Source organism: Colletes latitarsis, chromosome 10 (assembly GCF_051014445.1).
Source record: "Colletes latitarsis isolate SP2378_abdomen chromosome 10, iyColLati1, whole genome shotgun sequence".
Classification (NCBI taxonomy): domain Eukaryota; kingdom Metazoa; phylum Arthropoda; class Insecta; order Hymenoptera; family Colletidae; genus Colletes; species Colletes latitarsis.
Window position 1 is genome coordinate 31,308,556 of NC_135143.1, and position 22,767 is coordinate 31,331,322.

Consider the following 22,767-nt stretch of genomic DNA (forward strand, 5'->3'; position numbering starts at 1 on the left):
AGGAGGTACACGAGTAGATCTTTCATCCGATGTATTTTTTCGGCCTATTTTTGTGGGGTCTCGAAACCCCATTACCATTTTCGTGTCATTTGCAACATTACCAACAGATTTAAAAATGAATTTCAATCCCTGCATAGTCAACTCACATGTATTTACGCACACACTACAGCTATCTACCCATCAATGCTAATTCATTGAATAGTTTTTTAACTGACCGCCATTCATGAGAAGAGGCCGCTAAAATCAGCTCCGAATTTCCAGGTCGGTATGGCAGTCAGATTGGCCCACGAAAGTCCATAAAGTGTAAGATCTACTCGTATAACTCGTCTGTGCTTTTATTCAAAGACTGGGGAGAGAAGCTACCACTCTATAAAAAATATTAAACAATGCCTTAATTTTTCTTAATACTTCGAAACAGTTTAAAGTTTTGAATTGTAGATATTTTAACAAATTAAATTTTATTTGTTTATAAATGATAGATGTAATAATAGTGTAATTTTATTCAAAAAGAGAGTTATCATCGTTGAAACAATTTTATTTAAGCAAAAATACTTTCAATGGATTTCGCAGTCAGAGGAACACTTAAAAGTTTTATTCCAAATGGCTCAGCCCTGTACTTAAAATAATATTACATTCAATAATTATAGATGATCTTACTTTTAACAAATTATCCACGATAAACGAATATTATGAATGTTTCGTTATATCTTATATGACATGTATAGTATCTATAATATAAATATAAACATTTGGCGCGTCATAATTATTTCATCATCGCTGAACCTGTTATGTTGTAATGCTAACGATACGGTGTAATCTTATCATTTCGCAATCAAATTGTGTTTTAGGGAAAAGAAAAACGTGGACATTATTTTCAATTAATGAAAACGATAAAAACAAAAATTACGTAAAATAATTTATATATATGTATACATGTAACTACATATGTCTATGTTACATTTACAGGCCATTTTCTTTCAGATGACACATACCTCAAATATAACTGTTTTCTTTGTGGATGATTATACAAAAGATTCCACTTTGGACAGTAACTATGTATTTTGTTAGCACGTATATAAGCATCGAAAGAATGTTGTTTACACTTTCGTGCAAAAAATATAACTATGTTGATAAATATGTATCGTATAACTTAATTTTAATACTGAATCACAGAGACCCGCCGAGGGGTAAGCAATAAATTATATCCTTCAAGAAGCTTGCATATACTTCTCGGGAGAGAATTTGTGCTTACGTTGGAAAGAAAGCAACACCAAATTCGAACAAATTACCTGATAATTTTTTTCTAATATTTTAAATTTACAAGACTGAGAACAAAGTGTATCCTTTTGGTAGATATAAATTTGTCCAGAATATTCGATGTCTTTTTTTCTATTTCACTTGACACGGCAATGTTTAAAACACTGAGATGTATACTCTAAAGAGATAAGCACAGAAATGACATTTGAAGTTACGAATGTTAGTTATTACTTTCAAATGTTATTTCAGCTATTTAACAATGCGTGAATACATTCTCATAATTTTCCTGATGCGTAAGTTACAATTTTTACTAAATCTATGAAATTGAAGGTATTTCAAAGTTAACACTAAGATTTTCAGATTGTGCTAACTTAACAATTGTTGATAATTTAACCGCGACTCGGGCAGCTTCGTCGAGATCATCGATCGGAACAATTTTTAATCCTGCGTTCGCAATAAGAGCTTTCGCTTCATCTACGTTTGTACCCTGAAATAACATAATAATTGAATGCAAGACTCGTTTAGATAAATTATTATTCACAGAAAATTGCTTATAAGCATTCGTGAACATTGTACCTGCAATCGGACAACAACAGGAATTTTTAAATCAAGTTCTTTAGTTGCAGCTATAATTCCTTCTGCGATAACATCGCATCTCATGATTCCACCAAATATGTTAACCAAAAGAGCATGAACCTGTATATAAACAAATATCGATATTTATTTAAATAATGAAATCCCTCTAAATTTATTACATATTGATCACTTACTCGTGGATCAGATGTAATTATTTTAAATGCTTCCTTTACAGCGGAAGTAGACGCACCACCACCAACGTCTAAGAAATTGGCTGGTTCTCCTCCATGTAATTTTATAATATCCATGGTAGCCATGGCTAAGCCCGCTCCATTGACCATGCAACCAATATTACCATCGAGTGCAATATAATTCAAATCAAATTTAGCAGCTTCGACCTCTTTAGGATCTTCCTGGGTCCAATCTCTCAAAGAGAATAATTCTTTTTGCCTAAATTCTGCATTATCATCAAATCTGCACTTGCAGTCCAATGCGAAATCTAAATATCATTAAATTAAGTTCCCGTTTTAGTGATACATATTATAAGTTATTTACGAATTACATAGTTTTCAGCTACACTTACAGTTTCCATTAATATCTTCCGCAAGAGGATTCACTTCTAATAAAAGAGCATCTTTCTTTAAAAATAGTTTATACAAATTCATAATGATATTTGAAATGTAATCTTTCATATTTTGTAGACCAAGTGCAACAGCTATACGCTCTGCTTGCTGTTTCGTAATTCCCTTGTTGATATCAATGGGTTCGTACATTATAGCGCTAGGATTTGTTGCAGCAACTTCTTCGATATTCACACCACCTTGACTTGAAGCTATTATGACTGGACCCTTGAATCGAATAATTGAAAGTTAAAAACTACAATTTCATTATTTCGACTATCAGGTGTACAAATAAGAGATCCACTAATCTTTTCATATTCGTGAAACAGTAATTTAAATTCGTACGAAGAAGTATTTCTTCTTCATTTTGTATTGTGTTGGACAAAAAGAATTTTACACTGTTTGGGAAAAATTATGGGAATTACTATGAATTATTTTGGCATATGGATTACTTGTTTGTACGTTGAATATATTCATTTGGTAACATACACCAAAGGCTCTTTCCATCATGACTGCAAGGTAGTATTCTTTACGAGGGAACATACGCTGTGTTACCATTACCGCGTTGCATATCCTACCCGCTTCGCCAGTTTGTTTAGTAATTAACAATTTACCTAACATTTGACTTGCTAACTTCTTTGCTTCGTCTGGCCTGTAAATAAAATACAAATAATACACATTATCAGTACAATTACACTTTTGCATACTATGGAACTTACGTTTCACACATTTTTACACCACTGACGTTGCTATCTTTAAAATGACCCTTTCCTCTGCCACCAGCTAAAACCTGTGCCTTCAGAACGATATCTTTGGATTTCAAGTCGGCAGCAAGTTTTGCAGCTTCATCTGGAGTTTTGGCGACTCCAAATTTAGGAGTCGGTACTCCAGCTTCATTTAGCAGACTGTAACTGATGTGTTCGTGTACATTTAAATTCCTTACTGGTTGCTTTACTAAGTTGGTTTTGCATCCTAATATCTGTGCAAAAGAAAAAAATTAGCTAGTAATTTAATATAATAGTGTAATAACTTATTAACAGCAAATAAATATTTACATAGACCAATATATATATATATATATGTATGTATGTATGTATATATACAGAGAGAGGAGAGGGAGAGAGAACAATAGATATGAGCTATTTATTTATAGCCACGGAAGTGGAACTTATATTGATGATTATGATACAAATAAATCTGCAAGGACACTTTTGTAACTTAATATTTTCCTGAATTATCGATTTTTTGGAGCGCGCTAGTAATATCAAAATTTAAAGAAGTATCTTTAAAATTTTTGTTCCTCTGGTTTATTCCGACGAAACTTAAAAATGGTATCGCGTCTAAATATCTTTGCAACTTAAAGAATGGTCTACTTTATATCGAACTTTTCGTAATAACAGAAAGAAAAAAAAAAAAAAATGAAAATAAATTTATATATATACATATATATATATTAATATAAATAAATATATATAAATTTACGCTCTAATGTAAAGTATGATTAATTTAAACAAATTTTCTTTATCCGAAATTCGCGCGAGCGAAGCCGTGCACAAAAGCCAATATATTATAAGATTAGATAATTAGTTCTTGTATACAGCTTGCTAAACATAATTAGGTAACATAAAAGTATGCCTTTATCTTAAATATTTACATATAATATTCGTTAAAATAATAAGCTTTGCAATACATAATATGGTATTCGTGCGTGAAAAGGAGGGGAGTTAAAGTGATCTAATACACTATTATTGACAGTTCACAAACTTTAAGGCCTTGGCCTGCAAGATTTAAAAATAATACGAACTCAAAGACCAATCAATGGTAATGACCCACATACTTTTCATTCAATCCTGGTCATCTATAAATTGTTTTGTCTTTGATAGCTGTATAGCTTATGAAAACAAACGGACAAGTAATTTATGAAACATCGCAATTATGAAAAATAGACGGGACTTTGAAACGAACACTGCTTCGATAGTTATAAAAAAAAAGAAAAACAACGAAAATGATTACAAGTAAAAAGGAAAGAGAAATGAAAACAATCGACGACGAAACTACTCTTCGATTATTCGAATTTCGTATTTTCAAGAAGTATGACAGTTCCCGATAGTTTGACAAGTTGTCTTCGTTCCGACGTAATTCGATAACTGTTAATCAAATACGAACATTTCAGAGTCATCGACCGAAGAATGAACGAACGAGTACGGAAATGCCCACTTTTGTATTGCGTAATTGCAATACTCATTTCGTGAAAAAAAATAGTTTCGTGGAAGGCCAAGATCCTTGGCTTCGAATCGTCTGACCCTGGCGCCCAATTTAGCAGACTACAGATCTAATATGGTGGCCACCCTTCTTACAAATCATCGGTGCGAGAACCGTTAAATTTCGAGATATGCAAACTAAAGGGAACATTTTCATACGAATATTGACAAACGGATGAAATATTGGCATATAAGGAACAACTTGTTTTTCACGTACCTTCGACCCGTTGAATCGGGCAAGATTTTCAACGAGTGAGACAGTCCGCGATAACATGGTAGCCATCTTAGTAAAGCAGTGGCAGTGGACTGCCAAGTGTAAGCTGCGCCTTCATGTCCCCACCTTTCTTGACGTTTCCTGTAAAAACATGACGCAAACTCGCGCACGATGAGCCGCGGTGGCAGCACCACTTTTCTGCACAATTCAAGGCATTATTTGAAATGAATATGCAAAGTGAACGAAATGAAAATAGTATTTTAATGATAACGAATGAACATATATCTAAGAATTCAAATAAGATTGTCTTAATCGAATGACGAAAAAACAGAATGAACATACTTTGTTCTTAATTGTAAAGTACTGTTTGTTACGAATTGAAAATACGATAGGATAACTATAAAGAGAAAGAACTGTTACAATGCACAATTTGATCAATTTTTATTTCTCCAGTTTTTTGCAATTTCCGAAATATTGTTTTATTTGCATTCACTTCAGCACCCGATGTTTATATGTATAGTTTCCTAAACAGAGCTTAGGTCTGTATATGTATATTTATATCAAATAATATAATATCTTCATTTTCAAGATATTGTAAATAAAATAGTATTTTTCTCTCTCGCTCATTTCAGTTTTCATAAAATTACTATGAGATTAGATATGTCGCACAGATTGAGATCGAAACATAAAATGGAATCAAAACATTAATTTCATTTGCTTAAATTTCATGACGAAATATAAAACTAACTCCAAAAACGGAATAAATTATTACGCTATGAATTCAAAGAAAAGTATTTATTTTTTACAAATATATTTATATTTATATAAATTTTTAGAATTTAAAAGATGCAAAATAGGTAACAAATACTTGATTTTGATTTTAAAATCGTCATTGCTCGTACGAGTAAAAAAAGAATTGAAAATATGAAAATGAGCGTACAAGGATTATATGTTTAAAAATGATGGATATTATACCGCACTCTCTAATTCTTTCCCACGAGTATAGAAAAAAGTTAGGGCCTATTTCGAACTTTTAGATTTCTTGTCAGATTTTTCTCTACTCGTGAAAGAAATGTCTAAATTTAAAGAATTTGATACGTTCACCATTAATGCCAACTTTACAGCTGCTTCACCTGCTTGGGAAAAATCGTCCACAGAAATAACTTTTAACTTCGCATCGCGTATCAATATTTTTCCTTCTTCTACGTTGGTCCCCTAAGCAGGAAGTAAAAAAACAATAAAACAAAATTTGTCATCATTTTTTGACACTTCGCCAAGCCGTTAATAAATTACCTGCAGTCTTACGACTATTGGAACAGTCATCTTCAAGTCCTTAGTTGCAGAGATAATTCCTTGCGCGATTATATCGCATCTCATAATACCACCAAATATATTAACGAAGATAGCTTCTACCTGAAAATTTCCAAAATAAATTTCATACATACAGTGGTAAACATAAGTATTGATACAGAGCAATTCTTGTTAAAACCACTTTAAACATAGTATTTCAAGTGTGCCAATGCTCATGTTCGGTATAAACCTTGTCATAAAACATACTTATATTATTATTTTGTTATCAAATATATCAAAGTTTATCTTTTCTTATCATACTTGAACACGAGATAATAATGTTATATCATGATAACAATTAAACGATAGTAATGAATTCATATATATATATTTACGACTCTATAGTTTTGTTTCAAAAATCGCTGTGTGCTAATATTTATGTTCTATGCTGTATAAAGTTTTTGGAAATGTTTCTTCCTTTACAAAAAAGTTAACAAATGTAATATTTACTATCTACATGTTTCAAACACCTTTGGGTCGGCGATTATTATTTGGAAAGCCTCTTTCACAGTTTCTGCTGTTGCAGTACCACCCACGTCTAGAAAGTTGGCCGGCATACCGCCGTACAGTTTTATGATATCCATGGTAGCCATTGCCAATCCAGCTCCATTTACCATGCAGCCTATATTACCAGGTAGACCTATGTAACTTAAATTAAATTTGTTCGCCTGTACTTCCTTAGGATCGAGTTGTGTCAAGTCCTGTAGAGCAAATAATTCTTTTTGTCTGAATTCCGAGCTGTCGTCGAAGGAACATTTACAATCTAAAGCATGATCTGAAAATAAACAACACGTATCTTATTAAACGTGAGTTCCCCATTGGACGAAAATTAATTTTACTCTATGGACGTACATTCCCCACAAATGTCCAATGCAAATGGATTTATTTCAAGTAACAAAGCATCTGTCTCGATAAATAGTTCGTACAGATTGCAAGCAATTATCGAGACTATATCTTTCTCCTCTCCCTCTATGCCTAATTTATCTGCGACGAGATCCGCTTGTTCGGCCGTTAAACCCTTCATGACATTAACTGGTATATACGTTATAGCTTCAGGATTCGAGGCGGCAATGTCCTCAATATTCACACCGCCTTGTTTCGATACAATTACAACAGGACCCTAAATTAACGTGATAAATTCAATGATACGAATATACGTATATCCCAATTAAAAGAAAAACCTGCATTTTAATATAACCGTCAAAAAAATAAGTTTCAGGTAAATTTAGTCATAAACTCACGTCATAACTGGTCTCCAACATGACTGAAAGGTAATATTCTTTGCGAGGAAACATACGGGTCGTTACCATTACCGAATTACAAATTCTTCCAGCCTCTCCAGTCTGTTTAGTTATTAATAGTTTGCCTATCATATTACTGGCGAGAGTCTTTGCTTGTTCTGGACTAAAAATATTAAAGGCTATAGATAAGATATAGATTTTGTAACACATTTGAAACAGAATACTTTTCTAAAAATGAAAGTAGTAGAATTAATTTTAATTCATAAAACTCACGTTTCACACATAACAACACCGCTGACGTCGGTACCTTTAAAGTGTCCCACTCCACGACCTCCAGCAAGAACTTGTGCTTTTAAAACAATGTCTTTCGTATTGAGATCTTTAGCTATTTTAGCAGCTTCGTCTGGCGTTTTAGCTACTCCATAAGGCGGAGTTGGGATTCCAGCTTTTTTCAATAAAGTGTATGCAACATGTTCATGAACTTCCATATGTCGAGTTTGTTGAGTAAAAATAGACGTACGAGTTAATAACTGAAACAAATTTTTCCAACTATCAATAATTAAAATAACGTTGTTTTGACTTATTGATAAAACCAATAATTGTTTAAGTACTTAAAATATGTAAATATCTACCTGTCTCTTTATTGTCTGGGCACAACATGATATCAACGACGATATTTTGTTTGACATCTCGATAATTAATTTTAAACAATTTTATTTACGCAATATTATATTCAATTCATTCGCATAGAAAATTTGTTTTCATGAAAATGTATGAAGCAACACTTCGTCTTTTATTAATCTTACAAAGATTTCTGTTTGCACATCCATTATATAAAACTTTCAGCGTGCATATTTAAGAAAAACTTCACTATATATATGCACTGTGAAGTCGATTAAGTAGGCAATGAACGCTGAATATGTGTGCCCCTTTGTTTTAATACAGTGATAAGTGCACATATTTACGAGTAATTGATACCGTTTTGTACAGATAATACCAAGCTATGTATAAATGTTTATATTTTTAAAAAATGAAAAAAAAAATTAATAAAACGGCGCAGCTCGTTGTACAAATTTCACAAAAGTTGTCCAGTTTGTTAAAAACGTCACGTTACAAATTTTGTTAAACGTTTTTAAATTTTGAACGCATTATGTTACTCGATACGTAAGGTTTGCAAATTATAACAAACTTGCTGAAAAAATAATGAAATTTAATAAACGGGAAAGTAATTCCACTCATTAAATTCAACTTTTGTATTATTGTAGTAAACGTGCGATCTTTCTATTTTCTTTATATGCGTAGAAGATACATGTATTAAATTATGTTAATATAGTAAAACATAAAAAGTCAATTTACATTGTACATATATGTATAATCCGATTACAATGATTTCCTTACAAGCGCTTATAGTTACCAAATAATTATAACAGAAATGAAAATTGCTACATTATATGTATATTTATAGTTCATTGGTATCACGTTCAGATATAACATATAACTCAATATGCTCCAAATGTGAGTCACTCTTGTGTTAATACCACTTGGTAAGATAACAATTATTCTCTTACGGAAGTCAGACGTACGCTTATCTTAGGAACTATGTCCTTAACGAGATTTCTAAAAATCTGATAATTCGTAGGCAGTTAGAGCATTTCATTCCTTTTAATTATTCTTATTATACTTCGCGCCTGGGATGTAAATTTGACTTTATGGACCAAAAAAATGTTATTGAGGCCACATTTTTTCATAAACTTTTAAAATTTCATTAAAGATATTATAGCCGCCGTAATTCTGAAATAATCTAGTTACAATCAAATATAACTTTGTAAAAAATTAAATAATATTACTGTATACGTTAACCGAAAGATTAATATTTTCAAATATAAAAAAAAAAAAAAGTATCTTACTATTTCATTACATAAACGCAAATAGTACAATTTTGTTTTTAAACGAAAAAAAAAATATGGGAAGAAACACAGAACAATTTATCACATAAAATCTTAGTAAAATGTCAAAGTATCGTTAGAAATAAAAGATAATGCAAATATTGAATTTATTAAAAATTCGATGCATTTAATACTTTGAAATATATTCAAAACATAGCTGATCTACGCTCTATAATTTAAAAATAATTTTCATACTATTTAAAATATGAAATACAAAATAAGATCGACCAGGTTCGAGGAAACGGAGTTTTGTTTTTTTCTTCGCGTGACACAACTTAAATATTAATATAATTTGTAGAACAGAATTGCTTCTTCTATCTATGTTTTAAGCATAAAATTTCACTTCTGGCCTCAACAATCTTATATTCTAAATACAAAACAAATCTTTTTTTTTAAATTCAAAAACTAAATCTATCGTTCAGCGTTCTTCCTGTGACACCAAGATTTCCAGATAAGCTGTACATGACTTCGCTGAAAATACGATCATCAACGTCGGCTCTTGCATCTGACGAAGGAGTGTTACGTGTGCGAGAACGGGAACGTGACCTTGACCTTGAACGTTGCTGACCAAATAGCGGCGCCCGACCAACCTAAAACGAAAAATTTATTTATAAAAATAATTCGTTATGATTCACAGTATTATTCTCCGATGAGAGTAAATTTAACATTTTTTGTAGTGATTAACGTAAAAGTATTCGGAGAAAACAAAATACGAACTATTGAAATATAGTAACCTATAAATACAAATGTTATTTTTCTAAATTAGACCATGCGTAAATATAAAATTCGATCAATAATTTTGATATCATACCATATTTAAACTTTGTACATTTTGTCTGAACGGTGAACGTCCTCTTGGTAGCTGGCGCAAACTGTTCACAGCATTTCCATTTCGACTTGGTGCAAGAGTAAGTGGGCGTTGATGCGTGCTAGGGGTATATTCATTCCCCAATGTACACATGAAGTTCACATTTGAATTAGTATTTAATCGTGGTGAACTACAACATTGTTTGTATAAATTAATAAAAATAAGGTTCATTGGTTCGATTATTAAGTAATTACACATTGTAACATCGACAATTATATTATATAAATATGAAATACGAAAATAAAACATTCAAGAACATTTTTCTGAAAGTAAAGAAACATCTCAACCAAAATATCTTTCACAATGATTTTGCTATCAAACATATATCAGATTGCTCATAAATTGCTTTATAAATTATTTGTAATTGTATATTCTAAAAAGGGGTTTCAATCATACTTCATTCTCATCAATTTCTGTTCATATTGTACGCGTCTCTGTGCACGGGCAATTTGATCTGAACGTAATCCGCCGGTAGTAAATCGGCGTTGGGATGTTAAAATTTGTTGTCTTCTGTCCATAGCACTTCTTTGTTGAAGCGACAACAAAGATTTCCCAGCTGGTGGTACCTATAACAAAAGAATTACTCCAATTTCTGTTCCACCGACTTTACAACATTCTCGCTTATGCCACTAATACTTACTCTGAATTGGTTTTGTAGGGATAATCTCTGATTCTGTCTTTGCAATAATAATTGTTTTGCTCTTTTAACACGATTTCGATAAGCAATTTGAGCAGGACTCTGATATCCTAATCGATTATGAACCGAAGTTGGGTCGCGCAAATTTGGTAGACTATTTGTTCTCTTCAATGTTGTTTTATTATTTGTGAAGAGTCCTCCTTGAGTAAAAGTCCAGTTTGTGCGACTTCTACTACGCGTCAAACCAAATCTATTGCCTCGACCACGACGAATATTAAATGCTCCTCGTGTGTTGGATTTCTGATTCAAAACCAAGTTGCTTCGTGATCTAACAAGACCATTATTTTTCTTATATCGTTTCCTTACAAAACCACCGCGCACATTATTATTATTATTGTTTTGTCCAGCTGGCCATGTTTGCTCTTTTTTATTAGTTCCAACATTACGTTTCACTCTTGCACCTCTACCCCTAAGTCCACTCCGTCCTCGTGCACTACCTCGAGTGCGTTTAGCGCCAGCTTTTCCAGTGGCAGTCCCAGCCTTTTTCTTTTTCTCCTTTTTCTCCATCTTTATGATTTCATCTTAAAAGGAAGAAAATTCACAATGTTTAGTGAGCGTACGGTCTTAGCGTAGAAAGTTAATTTGTGTTAAGCTTTAATCTGGAATGTGTGAAAAATTGCCTCCTGTGTGGACAACACTGAAGGATAACTTAAGACGACAAACTCTGTTTCTATTTTCATTAAGGAAATTGGTTTTGTTTTCATTAACCATTTCCCTGATTTTCTTCCAATACATATGTACATTTAAAATAATCTCACTGGATATGGTTTTTTTTTAGTTATATATATATCTATCGACACATTTAAATTTAATATACCAAAACATTAACTTGGGACTCTCAATGTCTATTACTGGTGCCTTAGTAGATTTTCTCAACCGCTTAAAAATGGTTCAAAATATACTATTGATTCTTTAATAATAATGTAAAAATAAATAATAATATTAACAGTAATGATAAAAATCAAGTATATGCTACTCTAATTTAAAAATTATAAACTCGTTTATCGATGTAATCCCATAAATAGTAAGCAATTAATGTTTTAAAATACTATTGTTTCATGTAAACTGAATACATATAGGTATGAGCGTATAAGTTTCTTTAAACCAACAGCATTTTCATATACTTTTCCACAATGTGTCGCCACTGATCATACAAGAAATGTACTTTCAGTTCATATTGCAGCCAACAGTAAGTAAAAACAATTTATTTCATTATAAAATATGTGATCTCTAATAAATCTTCATTCACATCGAGCTTTTTCTTGTTCTTCTTTGTTCGAGTTTATGAACTTTTGTGTTTCACAGATTTCCTTTTAAGGGTTTTTCATCTCAGTTTGTACTTGGTTTTTCTTTGTTCTTCCAACAGTCTTAATTTATAAGTATCTTAAACACTTTATACACACATTGTTTCCTTGCATATCAGAAGTTCTTCTTACACTTATATTAATGCTTGTTCAATATCCAGTGTTGCAATGACCAAACACATTTCCAATTGTACATTCTGTCAATATTTTCATTCATTTATGTTTTATTTGATTCCTGATTCATAAACTTTTTTATTTTCCTTTTCTACTCCTGACATTTTATTCCTCAAAAAACATCTTATCTTCTTTTATCATAAAGTGATCAAAATGATTATATCAATGTTTGTGTAATATATAATCAATTTAACGATTTATCATAAAAATGTTGTAATCAAGCAACTATGCAGGAATAATATTAGTTTTCTGACAAACATTATACATCTTGGAATATAATTATCTTTTTCTATTTCTGAATTTTTGACTCATAAAACTCATTGCATATATAAAAGCAGCTGTAATTATCTATAACTTTTCCATAGTTGTGTTGCCATTGGGCAAAATTGTATAGACTTTTCATTTGCTTGAACATGTATCCCGTGAATCTTGATCCTGGTTGTGAAAAATCAATACTGACTTTGTGTTTAACTTTTTTTTACTAAGAAATATTATTTGTTTGCAGGCAGATTTATCTATGCTTATTGTTCAAATGCATAGATTTGGTTGAATGTTTTTAATTAGTCTTTTTTTTGACAGAAAATATTTCTTTCAATCTTCAGAAATACTTCAATTTTTGTCAAAAATCTTATTGTCTTTAATACAGGTTTATTGTATGGCCAAGAAAACATGTTCAACCGTGAAAATTAATTTTCCTGAGCTACACATGCTCGCCGTGTATGTACTAATGCTTTTGTTCTTAAAGGAATTAAACAGTTTGATTCAATGGTGAATGTGATCTTTCGCAAATACTGCATGCCGTAAAGAACATTACGTGCTGAAGATAAAAGAAAATTCATTTGAACAATTCAGCATTTTTGTTTGGTCTCACGTATGGTGTAGCACTTCAAATCCATTACACGAAGGAAGAGAAACTCGAGGAACATGATAGCAGAGATAAAAATATAACTAAAGTTACGCAAACGTATATCCCACGCAACGAGAAAGTTGACTTCTTTTTGTGAAGCGTGAGTCACAACTTGCTTGCGGCAGCGTCCAAAAGTGTCCCGGTTCATGTTCGTCAATTTTCCATTCAATAAAACGCCGCTATCGTCGTAAGACAAATCGTTCAATCGATTCTATGTGAACCGCTGTACTCTCTCCCATAAAACTCGTAATCCATCGTGGCGGCTGTTACTTTTCTTCTTTTTCACGATCTTTCGCTGAATAGTAGAAACGTATCTAACTTGTGCAAGAACACGGTCGAACTAAATGGTTCTGTTCTTTTTATTAAATTTTTTTTTTAAAGGAATGCGTACATCATTATACACGTTGCTGAACACATCGTAAATTTGTGAGAACGTTTTTTTCTTCCAGCAATCGAAAAAGTCCCACCATCTTCCCCGTAAACATCGATTAATATGCGACAGCTTTTGTTTAAGAGTTAATTAGGGAGACGAACGGTCCTGTTAAAATTGGCTCATTGCTGGGACATACTTTTATTTTTATATTTTCCGAAATCTATCGTCGAGCGTAAACGAATGAAAATAAATTGTGGATATCTACGCTGTATGATATTCGTCGCCATATTGAATTTGTGCAAAAGAAGAAACAGTAGCCGTACGCTCACCCGGGATTATCAGCGAAACCGCTAGATTTTCGAGACTCTGGCCACTTACCGAGCGACATGTTCACTTTCGCGTCAATCTCTGACATTTTTTTCTTTGTTTCTTTGTATCTCTTTCAATATAAAGTACACGAGGATCGCGATTTAATAATCCGAATTAATTTTCGAACGTCACCACAGACCGCGCACAATAACATCACACGACGTACCGAACGCGAGTGAATATACAAACGGTTGAAATGATGCGATTCAGTGCAGGAAGCATCGTCATATATAACCGGAAATAAGTCTTCATTCGCTACAAGAATTCGATACTACGTACCGCGAAAATTTCAAATCGTATAAAACGATTTAACAATGTTTGTATAATTGTTTGCTGAATAAATTATGTCTTTCAATTAGCAAATAGTCCAATTTGATTTTGACTTTATTTACATTTATTTCACGTGCACGTTGTTATTGGTATGATTTAAGCAGGTTTAACTATGCAATGAATAAGATTTCATTCAATTATGTTTCTATTAAAGAAAATAGAGAAACAGTTTATTTAACTATTTTATATAAAATTCAATTCTTTTTCAAATTTGTTTAAAATGTTTTTAAAAATTTTTACAAATAACGAATGTGTATCTATATTACAGTATTAGTGTGTTACTTGACCCTTGACGGCCTTGATCAAGGTTTCGGTGTTTTTTCTATTAAAATGCACGCGATATGTTGGGTTAATTCCTCCATAACAACACTTTTGCACCCAAAAACCTATTTTGTTGACAAATATGGAAGTTATAATACGTAAAGCAAAGCGTGAAGACTGCACTTCAATTAGAAATTTGATACAGGTATACGTAATGTAATAAAATATATTTAGTGCGTGAATATAAACTATGAACATGTTATTTGAAATTTTTGGTTCTTTTAGGAATTAGCTAATTTTGAGAAAATGCCTGATGGACCAAAACTTGATCACACGAGTAAGGATTTAATACTAAACATTTTTTATTTAGAAATTACAGATTAAGTTATGTGCAATATTTTTATGTTTACTGTAAATAATGATTTTTAGCACTAGAAAAAGATGGATTTGACACAGAACATCCATTGTATATATGTTATGTGGCAGAAGTAAATGGCAATATAGTCGGATATACAATTTCATATTACACATATTCAACATGGTGTGGGAAAGCCATGTATTTGGAAGATATTTACGTAACTTTTGATTATCGAGGGAAGCATATTGGCAGTAAACTTTTGAAAGCTGTTGCTAAGGTTTGTATTTTGATTGATAAAAGATCCATTCGATATTGTATTGATATTTAATTTGTATAGTATTAAATTAAAGTTATGATGTTCATTAATGCACTTTGAATTATTTGTAAAGGAAGCAACAGACAATAAGTGTTGCAGATTAGATTTCTCAGTTCTTAAATGGAATCCTGCTCAACATTTTTATAAAAACAAAGGGGCAGTTGATTTAACGATAGAAGAAGGATGGCATCACTATCGTTTATCAGATACAGATTTAAAAACCTTATTAACTAATGTATAATAATTATTATTAATGCATTGGTGAAATTATTCTTATAATATGTAGAAGATTTTTAATATACTGTGTATATTATCAGAATATTCAACTGTTACAAAACAACTGAAATAGAAAATGTTATTTATTAATATATGAAGATTACTTAAAAGTTTTATTAGAGGAAATTATTTTAAGGAAGAATTGTTAATAATTTACACACAGAAATGAGCAATAAACAGGTAATATTGTACTTTACTACAAATTCTATGAATTACTGTGAATTTTTTGTAATTACAGCTTCCATACCTTTTTTCCTCTGTACCATCTTTATTTGAACCGAATGCAATCAACACGATTCTTATTAAAAAAGAAAAATCATCCAAGAATTATGTCGAAGACGTTTATGAAGTTGATTCCGATATATTATCCCATAGTAATCTCAGTTGGGGATCCTTGGAAGATAGATATGTACCGTTTGAAATTTTATCCGATGATACTGCTTCGACTGCTTCTTCAACTTCTTCCACCACCAGCGTAACTATCACTCGATAAAAAATTTGTTCCGCTTCGTAGCATAATCAGATTCACAATTCTTTTATTTTTAAAGTCTAGTTCTTCGGTCAAGCTTGATTATATGCCAGTACCAATAAATGTAGATGCGATACACTGTGCGAACGAAAGCGATTGGGCTAGTTACGCTTTAGATGCTAATTCATGGGACGACGATAAAGCAAATATTGTAAAATTGAGGCACCTTAAAGAATTATTATTTGACGATTTAGAATTTTGTGGCTTCTTAACGGACAGGTTAATAGGAATTGGATCATCGTTTTTAGTTAAATCACCTGAAAACGGTCTATACGTTTTGAATAAATGTATCATGAGAAATATGGTATTTCTTTATTAATTTTTTATTCAATAAAGTCTTATGTTTAGAAAGAAGAAGAATAATTTTTAAATAATTTCTTTACAGTCGCTTACGAACATTACGATGTTATATTGTCATCGTTATTTACGGTACATCGATCTAGCATACAATTATATTTCTAATTTGTCTCCTTTGGGAGGAGTTCCCTATTTAATGCATCTAAATCTAGCGCATAATAGAATCAAGACTATTTTAAATTTCACACCTCCTTGGTATTTGACTTATGTGAATTTATCATATAACTATATATCAGAAATGCGCGATATCAGCAACTTTTGGAGCATCGTACACTTGGACTTATCGCATAATGCAATTGAAGTCATTTCTGGTCTGCAAAATTTAAAGTTAGTGCATTTTTCCGTGTGACGAAGAAACAGATATTCTTTCCATATACGTATTATTTTCGTAGGTATTTAAAGTATTTAAATTTGTCATATAATTTAATCGAGTGTATCGAGAATTTAGATAAATTGAATATTCAAGAACTTAACTTAGAAGGTAATTGTATCACATCGTTTAAATCTGCTGTACCTGGCTACAACATAAATACGATACCCCATTTGCGAGCGATATACTTAGGATATAACAAGATATCTAATTTGGAATTTTTCAAAGTAATAATTTTTATTTGGTTACAAGTAAATTATAATTCCTAATCATTGTGGCCGTTAAAATATAAGAACCGTGTTTGAAAATTTAGGATGGATACAGTTTGCGCGTAATAGATTTGAAATTCAATAGGATTACTGATTTATTAGAATTATCAAATTTTAAAGGTTTTATAGATGAAATAGACCTTAGAGGCAACGGCTGTACAATGTGGCCTAATTATAAAGGTGTGCTTTTATTTTCTGTACCGAGCATACAAATAATCGATGGTGATGTTGTAACAACCTCGGAAAAAGTATGTAATCAAAAATTAAAGGTGTATAATTTCTAATATAATATGAAAAATTAATTTAAGTAGATTGCCGCTGCGACCCTGTTTGCGCCACCAGTGAATTTAATAGCCGCTCGTACCGTCACAAAATTAACTTTATTAGAACAATTAAGCATGCCCAAAATTGATTTACACGTGAAACCGTACGACGAAGCAAGCCCACCATTAATAATACTAACAGGTCCATCCGCGGTGAAGAAAACATCCTTAGCTATTCACATTGCTCAAACGCTTCCGAACAAAGTAATATTCCGATTAATTTGTAATTCATTTTTAATCGCTTTATAAAAAATGAATTGTTTACCTCAGATAAAACATTGTCAATGGTATACTACGAAAGAGCCAGAGGACAGTGAAACTTTACATCGGTCCTATATATTTACAAATAGAGAAGACTTTAACGATATGTCTCGTCGTGGAGAATTTTTAGCAATTCAGGAACAATTAGGGAATAGTTATGGGTTTCGTTCGTTTGAAGTATTCTTATATACAACAATTTGTGTATACTCAATTCCCAATTGTAATTATATCATATATTTACGTAGATCATAATCAAATTGTTTCGTTAATATTGGAGAATAAAGTTGGTATCACGCAAATGGATTTACACGCAACCTTACAAATGAGTAGGCGATATCTTAATATTAAACCAATTCTCGTATTGACGAAAACCGAACAAATACATCGTAATTGGATACAAGAGAAGTTTGACGTTTATATATGCGATAAGAATAGCGCAGAAAATTTACTGGCTGAAAATGAAACTAAAAATACAGAAGAGAATAATTCGGAACCTACAAACACTGCACACAATCTTGTCAATATTCCTATATTTTTATAATAATAAAATAATTACGATTCTAATCACTTCCATTTATAGATTGTAGATGGGTTTCAAATATCTTCAAACAATATATCTATGAAAGAACCGGATAACGATGTAACAACATCTGATATGCTACAAAATAATTCAATTATACATAATGAGATAACAAGGAATGGAACAGAAACGGAAAAAAAAAAATATATAAAATTTCACGAAATAGAAACTCCGAATAGAGAATTTTTTAATTCAAATTTTGAAGCTAAATTTGATAACCAGACAGAATTAAGAGTAAGAATTTACTTGTTAGCTATTATTTGAATGTATAACAATTACTGGATCGTCGAATAGGTAATTTTAGACGAAAGTTCGAATCTCATAATCGAAGATGAAGAACTAAAACGTAGAAGGCGTCAGGAAAGAATGATACATCGTCGAAGTACATTACTATCTGATGCAGAATTTTTTGCAGACCATAGCGAATCGATATCTAGCGAAGAGACGGACATAGATCAAGTATGTATTCGAAAATATATTATCTTCTAATTTGTGAATAAAATTGTCTATACAAAATAATATTATTTGCTGATTCAACTCGACAGTTTTCGGAAACAAGAAAACCGGAACACTTGAAAGAATTGTACACCGAGCTTGTAATAAAAACGAGGGAAATGTATTTGAATCATCATGCGAACAAGCCAGGATTTTTCGATTTAGTGGTAATAATTCTTATTTTTTTTAAATTTTTACATGTACGATTTTTAAATTATAATTATTTTACAGCTGCTAACCGATGACTATCCTAAAGCATTTAATACATTGATTAATTTTATTTATAAAGTACATACAAACCACTCAACCGAAAAGCCCAAGTCTTTTACTGAAATCGAGCATTTGTCGCAAGTTACTGTTCCCGCAATGATTAACACCGTTGTTGATGAAATAAGACAGTAAGTTATCAGCTGTTGCTTACTAATTGTTACAATTCTTTATTTTGATAAATGAATTTATAGATCATTATCGACACCAATAATGCAAAGAAAAACTTTATTGAGAGCCTATGGTGTTACTTCGTGGAAAGATTTAATGCCTAGTCAAATGATATAAAATTCATAAAAATGAACTATAATTTTTATTCTTTATATTATTGTTAATCATTCTACAAGTAGTTTTCATTGCTATTGTAGAATAAATAAATAATGAACGTGTAAATGTGTCTAATATAAAATTAGTTCAATTCATTATACATTTGATCCTTTTACTGTATTTTATTAATAACAGTTTCGTTGGTACATAGCAATTAATTATATATATAGAATGAACACATTTTGTCAAAAATACTTTTGTGTAAGGAACTCTCAATTATAACACGAATTTCTAAAAATACGTACTTATTATTGTTCTACTTAGTTATATTAGTTTATACATCTTTGTGGATGTAATGCATATTAAGAAAACTATATACGAAATGAAGAAAAACACGTATGTTAATACATTTATTTGAAAAAAAATAAACGAAAAATTAGTCGTGTATAGGGTTGCTCGAGAAACCGAGGGACTCTAAATGGTAATCCTAATCATGTATGATTACAAACACTTAATTTTTTCAAAATATCTTGTTAGCAGCATCGAAGAAACGAATTATATATTACTCTTTAAACACTAAAATTGATTGCTTAACATTATTTTCTTTTATATTAACATTTTCATTATATTTTATTGCTCGATCACATGTGCGTTTTATCGATGGAAGGAAGATTACTGTTTAAAAGTGATGTATCTGATGATTCTATAATTACCTGTAAACTCGTATTATAATTTGTACTTTCCACAGATAGTTTTTGTTCGTTGAAAGTGACTGCAAATGAGCTCTCATTGATTTCAGGTAAAGGATTTTGTAGCAGCACAAATTTCGTTTGATTATCAATGACATCTAATTTAGAATGATTCGTTTGAATCCACGTTTGCGGCAGCACACCATGTTCAGAATTTATTTTTTTTGGTAATTCTTTAATTTCCGACTGAACCGGAAAGACTGAATAGGATTTTTTAAGATCAAACTCAGTTTCTGTATCAGTGTGATATTTTAAATGGTCGCTCAAAGTTTGCTTTTGTTCGAACACCAAGTTACAACGATTACATCTAAAATAAAACTAATTAGAATATAAATATAACAATTAATAGTTGGGCGATGTATCTTGTCAATACCTATACTTACTGGTATTGCGTTTCGTTAATATTCTTTGTTTTATTTTCAAACGGATCGTGAATTTTTTGATGCGCGAACAAATTATATCGTTCGGCGAAACGTTTCCCACATAATGTGCAACTATATGGTTTTTCGCCCGTATGAACTCGCATATGTCTTTTTAAATGAGATGTTGAAAGCAAAGATATATCACACATCTGTAATATATAAGTAATTTTAAAAAATTCATTCAGACGACCTATTTTAAGAGCCTTACCTTATATAATTTATTACTTGAAATGTTTCTTCTACTTAAAAAATTACAAAATACATTCTTTACAAAACGAGTATGTAACGATTAATACTACTCACATGGCATTTGTAAGATTTTTTTCCACTATGTGATAATCTATGCATGCTATACGATGTATGATGTATAAATCGTTTACCGCATAATTCGCATTGGTAAGGCATTTCACCAGTATGCATTGGCAAGTGCCTCATAAGCGCTCCTTTCTGCGTAAAACACTTATTACAGAAATTGCATTGAAATGGATTTATTCCATTATGCATTCCCACATGTATCTCTAATGCGTGTTTATGTTTGTATGCTTGCCCGCATTTTTCACACATATACGGTCTTAATGTAGAGTGAGTTTTTATATGTGTTTTTAGTTCAGCCGATGTCTTCCATCTTTTACCACAAGTGGAACAAGAATATTTTAATGGTTTTAAATTACATTTTGATATTTTCCCTGATTTTATGGGAACATTCGGCTGATCAATTTTTGATGCTGCATATACATAAAAATTTGCATAATTAAAAATATAGCATTTGATTAATTTGATTAATTAACAGATAGAATTTTTATTACCTGTTGTACTTTCTGTATTCTCCTTTACTTCTGTAACATTTTCGTCTAATTCCTTCCACTTAAAATTAAACATATTACTTTGCAAAGAACTAATACTATACACATTGTTCTTATCAGTTAATGCAATTGGATTAGGAAATGTATCGTGTCTTAAAATTTCATTTTCACTACAATCAAATGAGTTTATATTATCTATTTCAGTGCAGTCTGTAATTTTCTTTTTCAATTCCTTCTTTGGATTTGCACTGGACTTCGTACTAATATCGCAATCGATGTTTGGAAGATTTATCATTTGCCTGTTTACTTTGTCTTGAATACATTGTTGTTTTATCGTTTCGTTGATTTGAAAGGGTTGTGAATTTGAGCCTCCTTTTATGCGTTCTTCATCATTATTTATATCTAACTTGCTTTCTTCTAAAACTATGCTTGTGCTTAAATTCAAGTTCACATTGTTATTTACCGATTGCTTTATATTTTTTCTTCTTTCTGTAGTACGATATATCTTCAAAATTTCACAACGTATGTTTAAAACAGTCTTCTGTGCTTGTTCCAACATTTGGAATAGATTGTAACATTGTAAACAGATATGAGAATCGTTTGATTCAGGAATAGGTATGTGAAGTACTTTTGATAAAAAATTTGCTAACGATTCTCCGTTCCGAGGTAAGGATGTGCAAAATATATTCACGTAGGACGAAACATCGAGATTTATGTTACATACTAGGCAGAATAAATTGGACATTGGCATCGTATCGCAGTATCGTTAATATGTCATAGAAATTTCGAATCGATAACTTAATTCTTCATCAATGACTTATGACATTACTTTATAACAAATAACAAGCACAAACGTGACCATCTTATTTGATAATCATAAATTAGTTTTTGAAAATGCATCTCAAACGTAACCTCTACTTCATATGACAACATAACATATCTATAATGATCTTTTGCATTTGGTAATTTCAAAGCAATCGTTTGTACCATAAAAGTAGCAAATATATAATAATACGTGCTCGACAGTTTCCTTTTTATGTTTGAATATATCATAAATCGTTGGATATAATTTCTTACGCTTGTCAATGCTTGTATTTACCAGAAATCCAAACACATGTAAAAAACTTCATTTTACATTTCGTATCGTAGCTTGTTTAAAATTTATAAAAAAAATGTAATATAAAATTAATTTTTCACTGTATGGTTTTCATCGTAAATATAAATGTTTTTTATCTAATAAAGTTTCACATGCTTGCATGTTTCAGTTGCCAGATCATTTCAAAATAGTGTGGCCTAAGGAAATTCGTCGTTATTAGTGTCGCCGTCGATGCACAGGATGCACTCAATTATTTCAAATGTGACCGCACTGTTCCAAAA

At 31.2% G+C, this 22,767-nt stretch overlaps 5 protein-coding genes across 8 annotated transcripts; 1 reads left to right on the top strand and 4 right to left on the bottom strand.

Moving 5' to 3' along the window:
* Positions 1 to 903: 903 nt before the first annotated feature.
* Positions 904 to 5,091, bottom strand: LOC143346918 (succinate--CoA ligase [ADP-forming] subunit beta, mitochondrial-like). Its single transcript, XM_076775609.1, has 7 exons — positions 4,932 to 5,091; positions 3,173 to 3,432; positions 2,943 to 3,105; positions 2,417 to 2,681; positions 2,028 to 2,332; positions 1,834 to 1,953; positions 904 to 1,744 (listed from the first exon to the last, which is right to left on the bottom strand). The coding sequence occupies exons 1-7, from the start codon at positions 4,995 to 4,997 to the stop codon at positions 1,574 to 1,576; spliced, it is 1,350 nt and encodes a 449-aa protein (XP_076631724.1). The 5' UTR covers positions 4,998 to 5,091; the 3' UTR covers positions 904 to 1,573.
* Positions 5,092 to 5,226: 135 nt separating this feature from the next.
* Positions 5,227 to 8,613, bottom strand: LOC143346917 (succinate--CoA ligase [ADP-forming] subunit beta, mitochondrial-like). The gene is made up of 7 exons (XM_076775608.1): positions 8,152 to 8,613; positions 7,793 to 8,049; positions 7,520 to 7,682; positions 7,131 to 7,398; positions 6,749 to 7,053; positions 6,222 to 6,341; positions 5,227 to 6,143 (listed from the first exon to the last, which is right to left on the bottom strand). The coding sequence occupies exons 1-7, from the start codon at positions 8,206 to 8,208 to the stop codon at positions 5,949 to 5,951; spliced, it is 1,365 nt and encodes a 454-aa protein (XP_076631723.1). The 5' UTR covers positions 8,209 to 8,613; the 3' UTR covers positions 5,227 to 5,948.
* Positions 8,614 to 9,571: 958 nt separating this feature from the next.
* On the bottom strand, positions 9,572 to 14,330 carry LOC143346919 (uncharacterized). Of its 3 annotated transcripts, none has more exons than XM_076775611.1 (5): positions 12,155 to 12,255; positions 10,974 to 11,551; positions 10,730 to 10,899; positions 10,277 to 10,463; positions 9,572 to 10,055 (listed from the first exon to the last, which is right to left on the bottom strand). In XM_076775611.1, the coding sequence occupies exons 1-5, from the start codon at positions 12,180 to 12,182 to the stop codon at positions 9,864 to 9,866; spliced, it is 1,155 nt and encodes a 384-aa protein (XP_076631726.1). In that variant the 5' UTR covers positions 12,183 to 12,255; the 3' UTR covers positions 9,572 to 9,863. The 3 variants fall into 3 exon arrangements, with proteins under 3 accessions (XP_076631726.1, XP_076631727.1, XP_076631725.1); XM_076775612.1 differs by lacking the exon at positions 12,155 to 12,255 and adding an exon at positions 12,280 to 14,160 and having other exon boundaries at positions 9,575 to 10,055; XM_076775610.1 differs by lacking the exon at positions 12,155 to 12,255 and adding an exon at positions 14,167 to 14,330 and having other exon boundaries at positions 9,583 to 10,055.
* LOC143346118 (uncharacterized) lies at positions 14,318 to 19,437 on the top strand. Its single transcript, XM_076773893.1, has 17 exons — positions 14,318 to 14,953; positions 15,034 to 15,085; positions 15,178 to 15,383; positions 15,496 to 15,657; positions 15,937 to 16,173; positions 16,247 to 16,531; positions 16,613 to 16,911; positions 16,977 to 17,181; positions 17,268 to 17,471; positions 17,535 to 17,750; positions 17,817 to 17,973; positions 18,053 to 18,324; positions 18,388 to 18,621; positions 18,682 to 18,846; positions 18,933 to 19,049; positions 19,114 to 19,280; positions 19,344 to 19,437. The coding sequence occupies exons 1-17, from the start codon at positions 14,891 to 14,893 to the stop codon at positions 19,435 to 19,437; spliced, it is 3,135 nt and encodes a 1,044-aa protein (XP_076630008.1). The 5' UTR covers positions 14,318 to 14,890.
* On the bottom strand, positions 18,840 to 22,750 carry LOC143346916 (uncharacterized). 2 transcript variants are annotated; one of them, XM_076775605.1, is made up of 4 exons: positions 21,394 to 22,750; positions 20,891 to 21,312; positions 20,549 to 20,736; positions 18,840 to 20,472 (listed from the first exon to the last, which is right to left on the bottom strand). In XM_076775605.1, exons 1-4 carry the CDS (start codon positions 22,139 to 22,141, stop codon positions 20,058 to 20,060), a joined length of 1,773 nt encoding a protein of 590 aa, XP_076631720.1. In that variant the 5' UTR covers positions 22,142 to 22,750; the 3' UTR covers positions 18,840 to 20,057. The 2 variants fall into 2 exon arrangements, with proteins under 2 accessions (XP_076631720.1, XP_076631722.1); XM_076775607.1 differs by having other exon boundaries at positions 20,295 to 20,483.
* Positions 22,751 to 22,767: the final 17 nt, after the last annotated feature.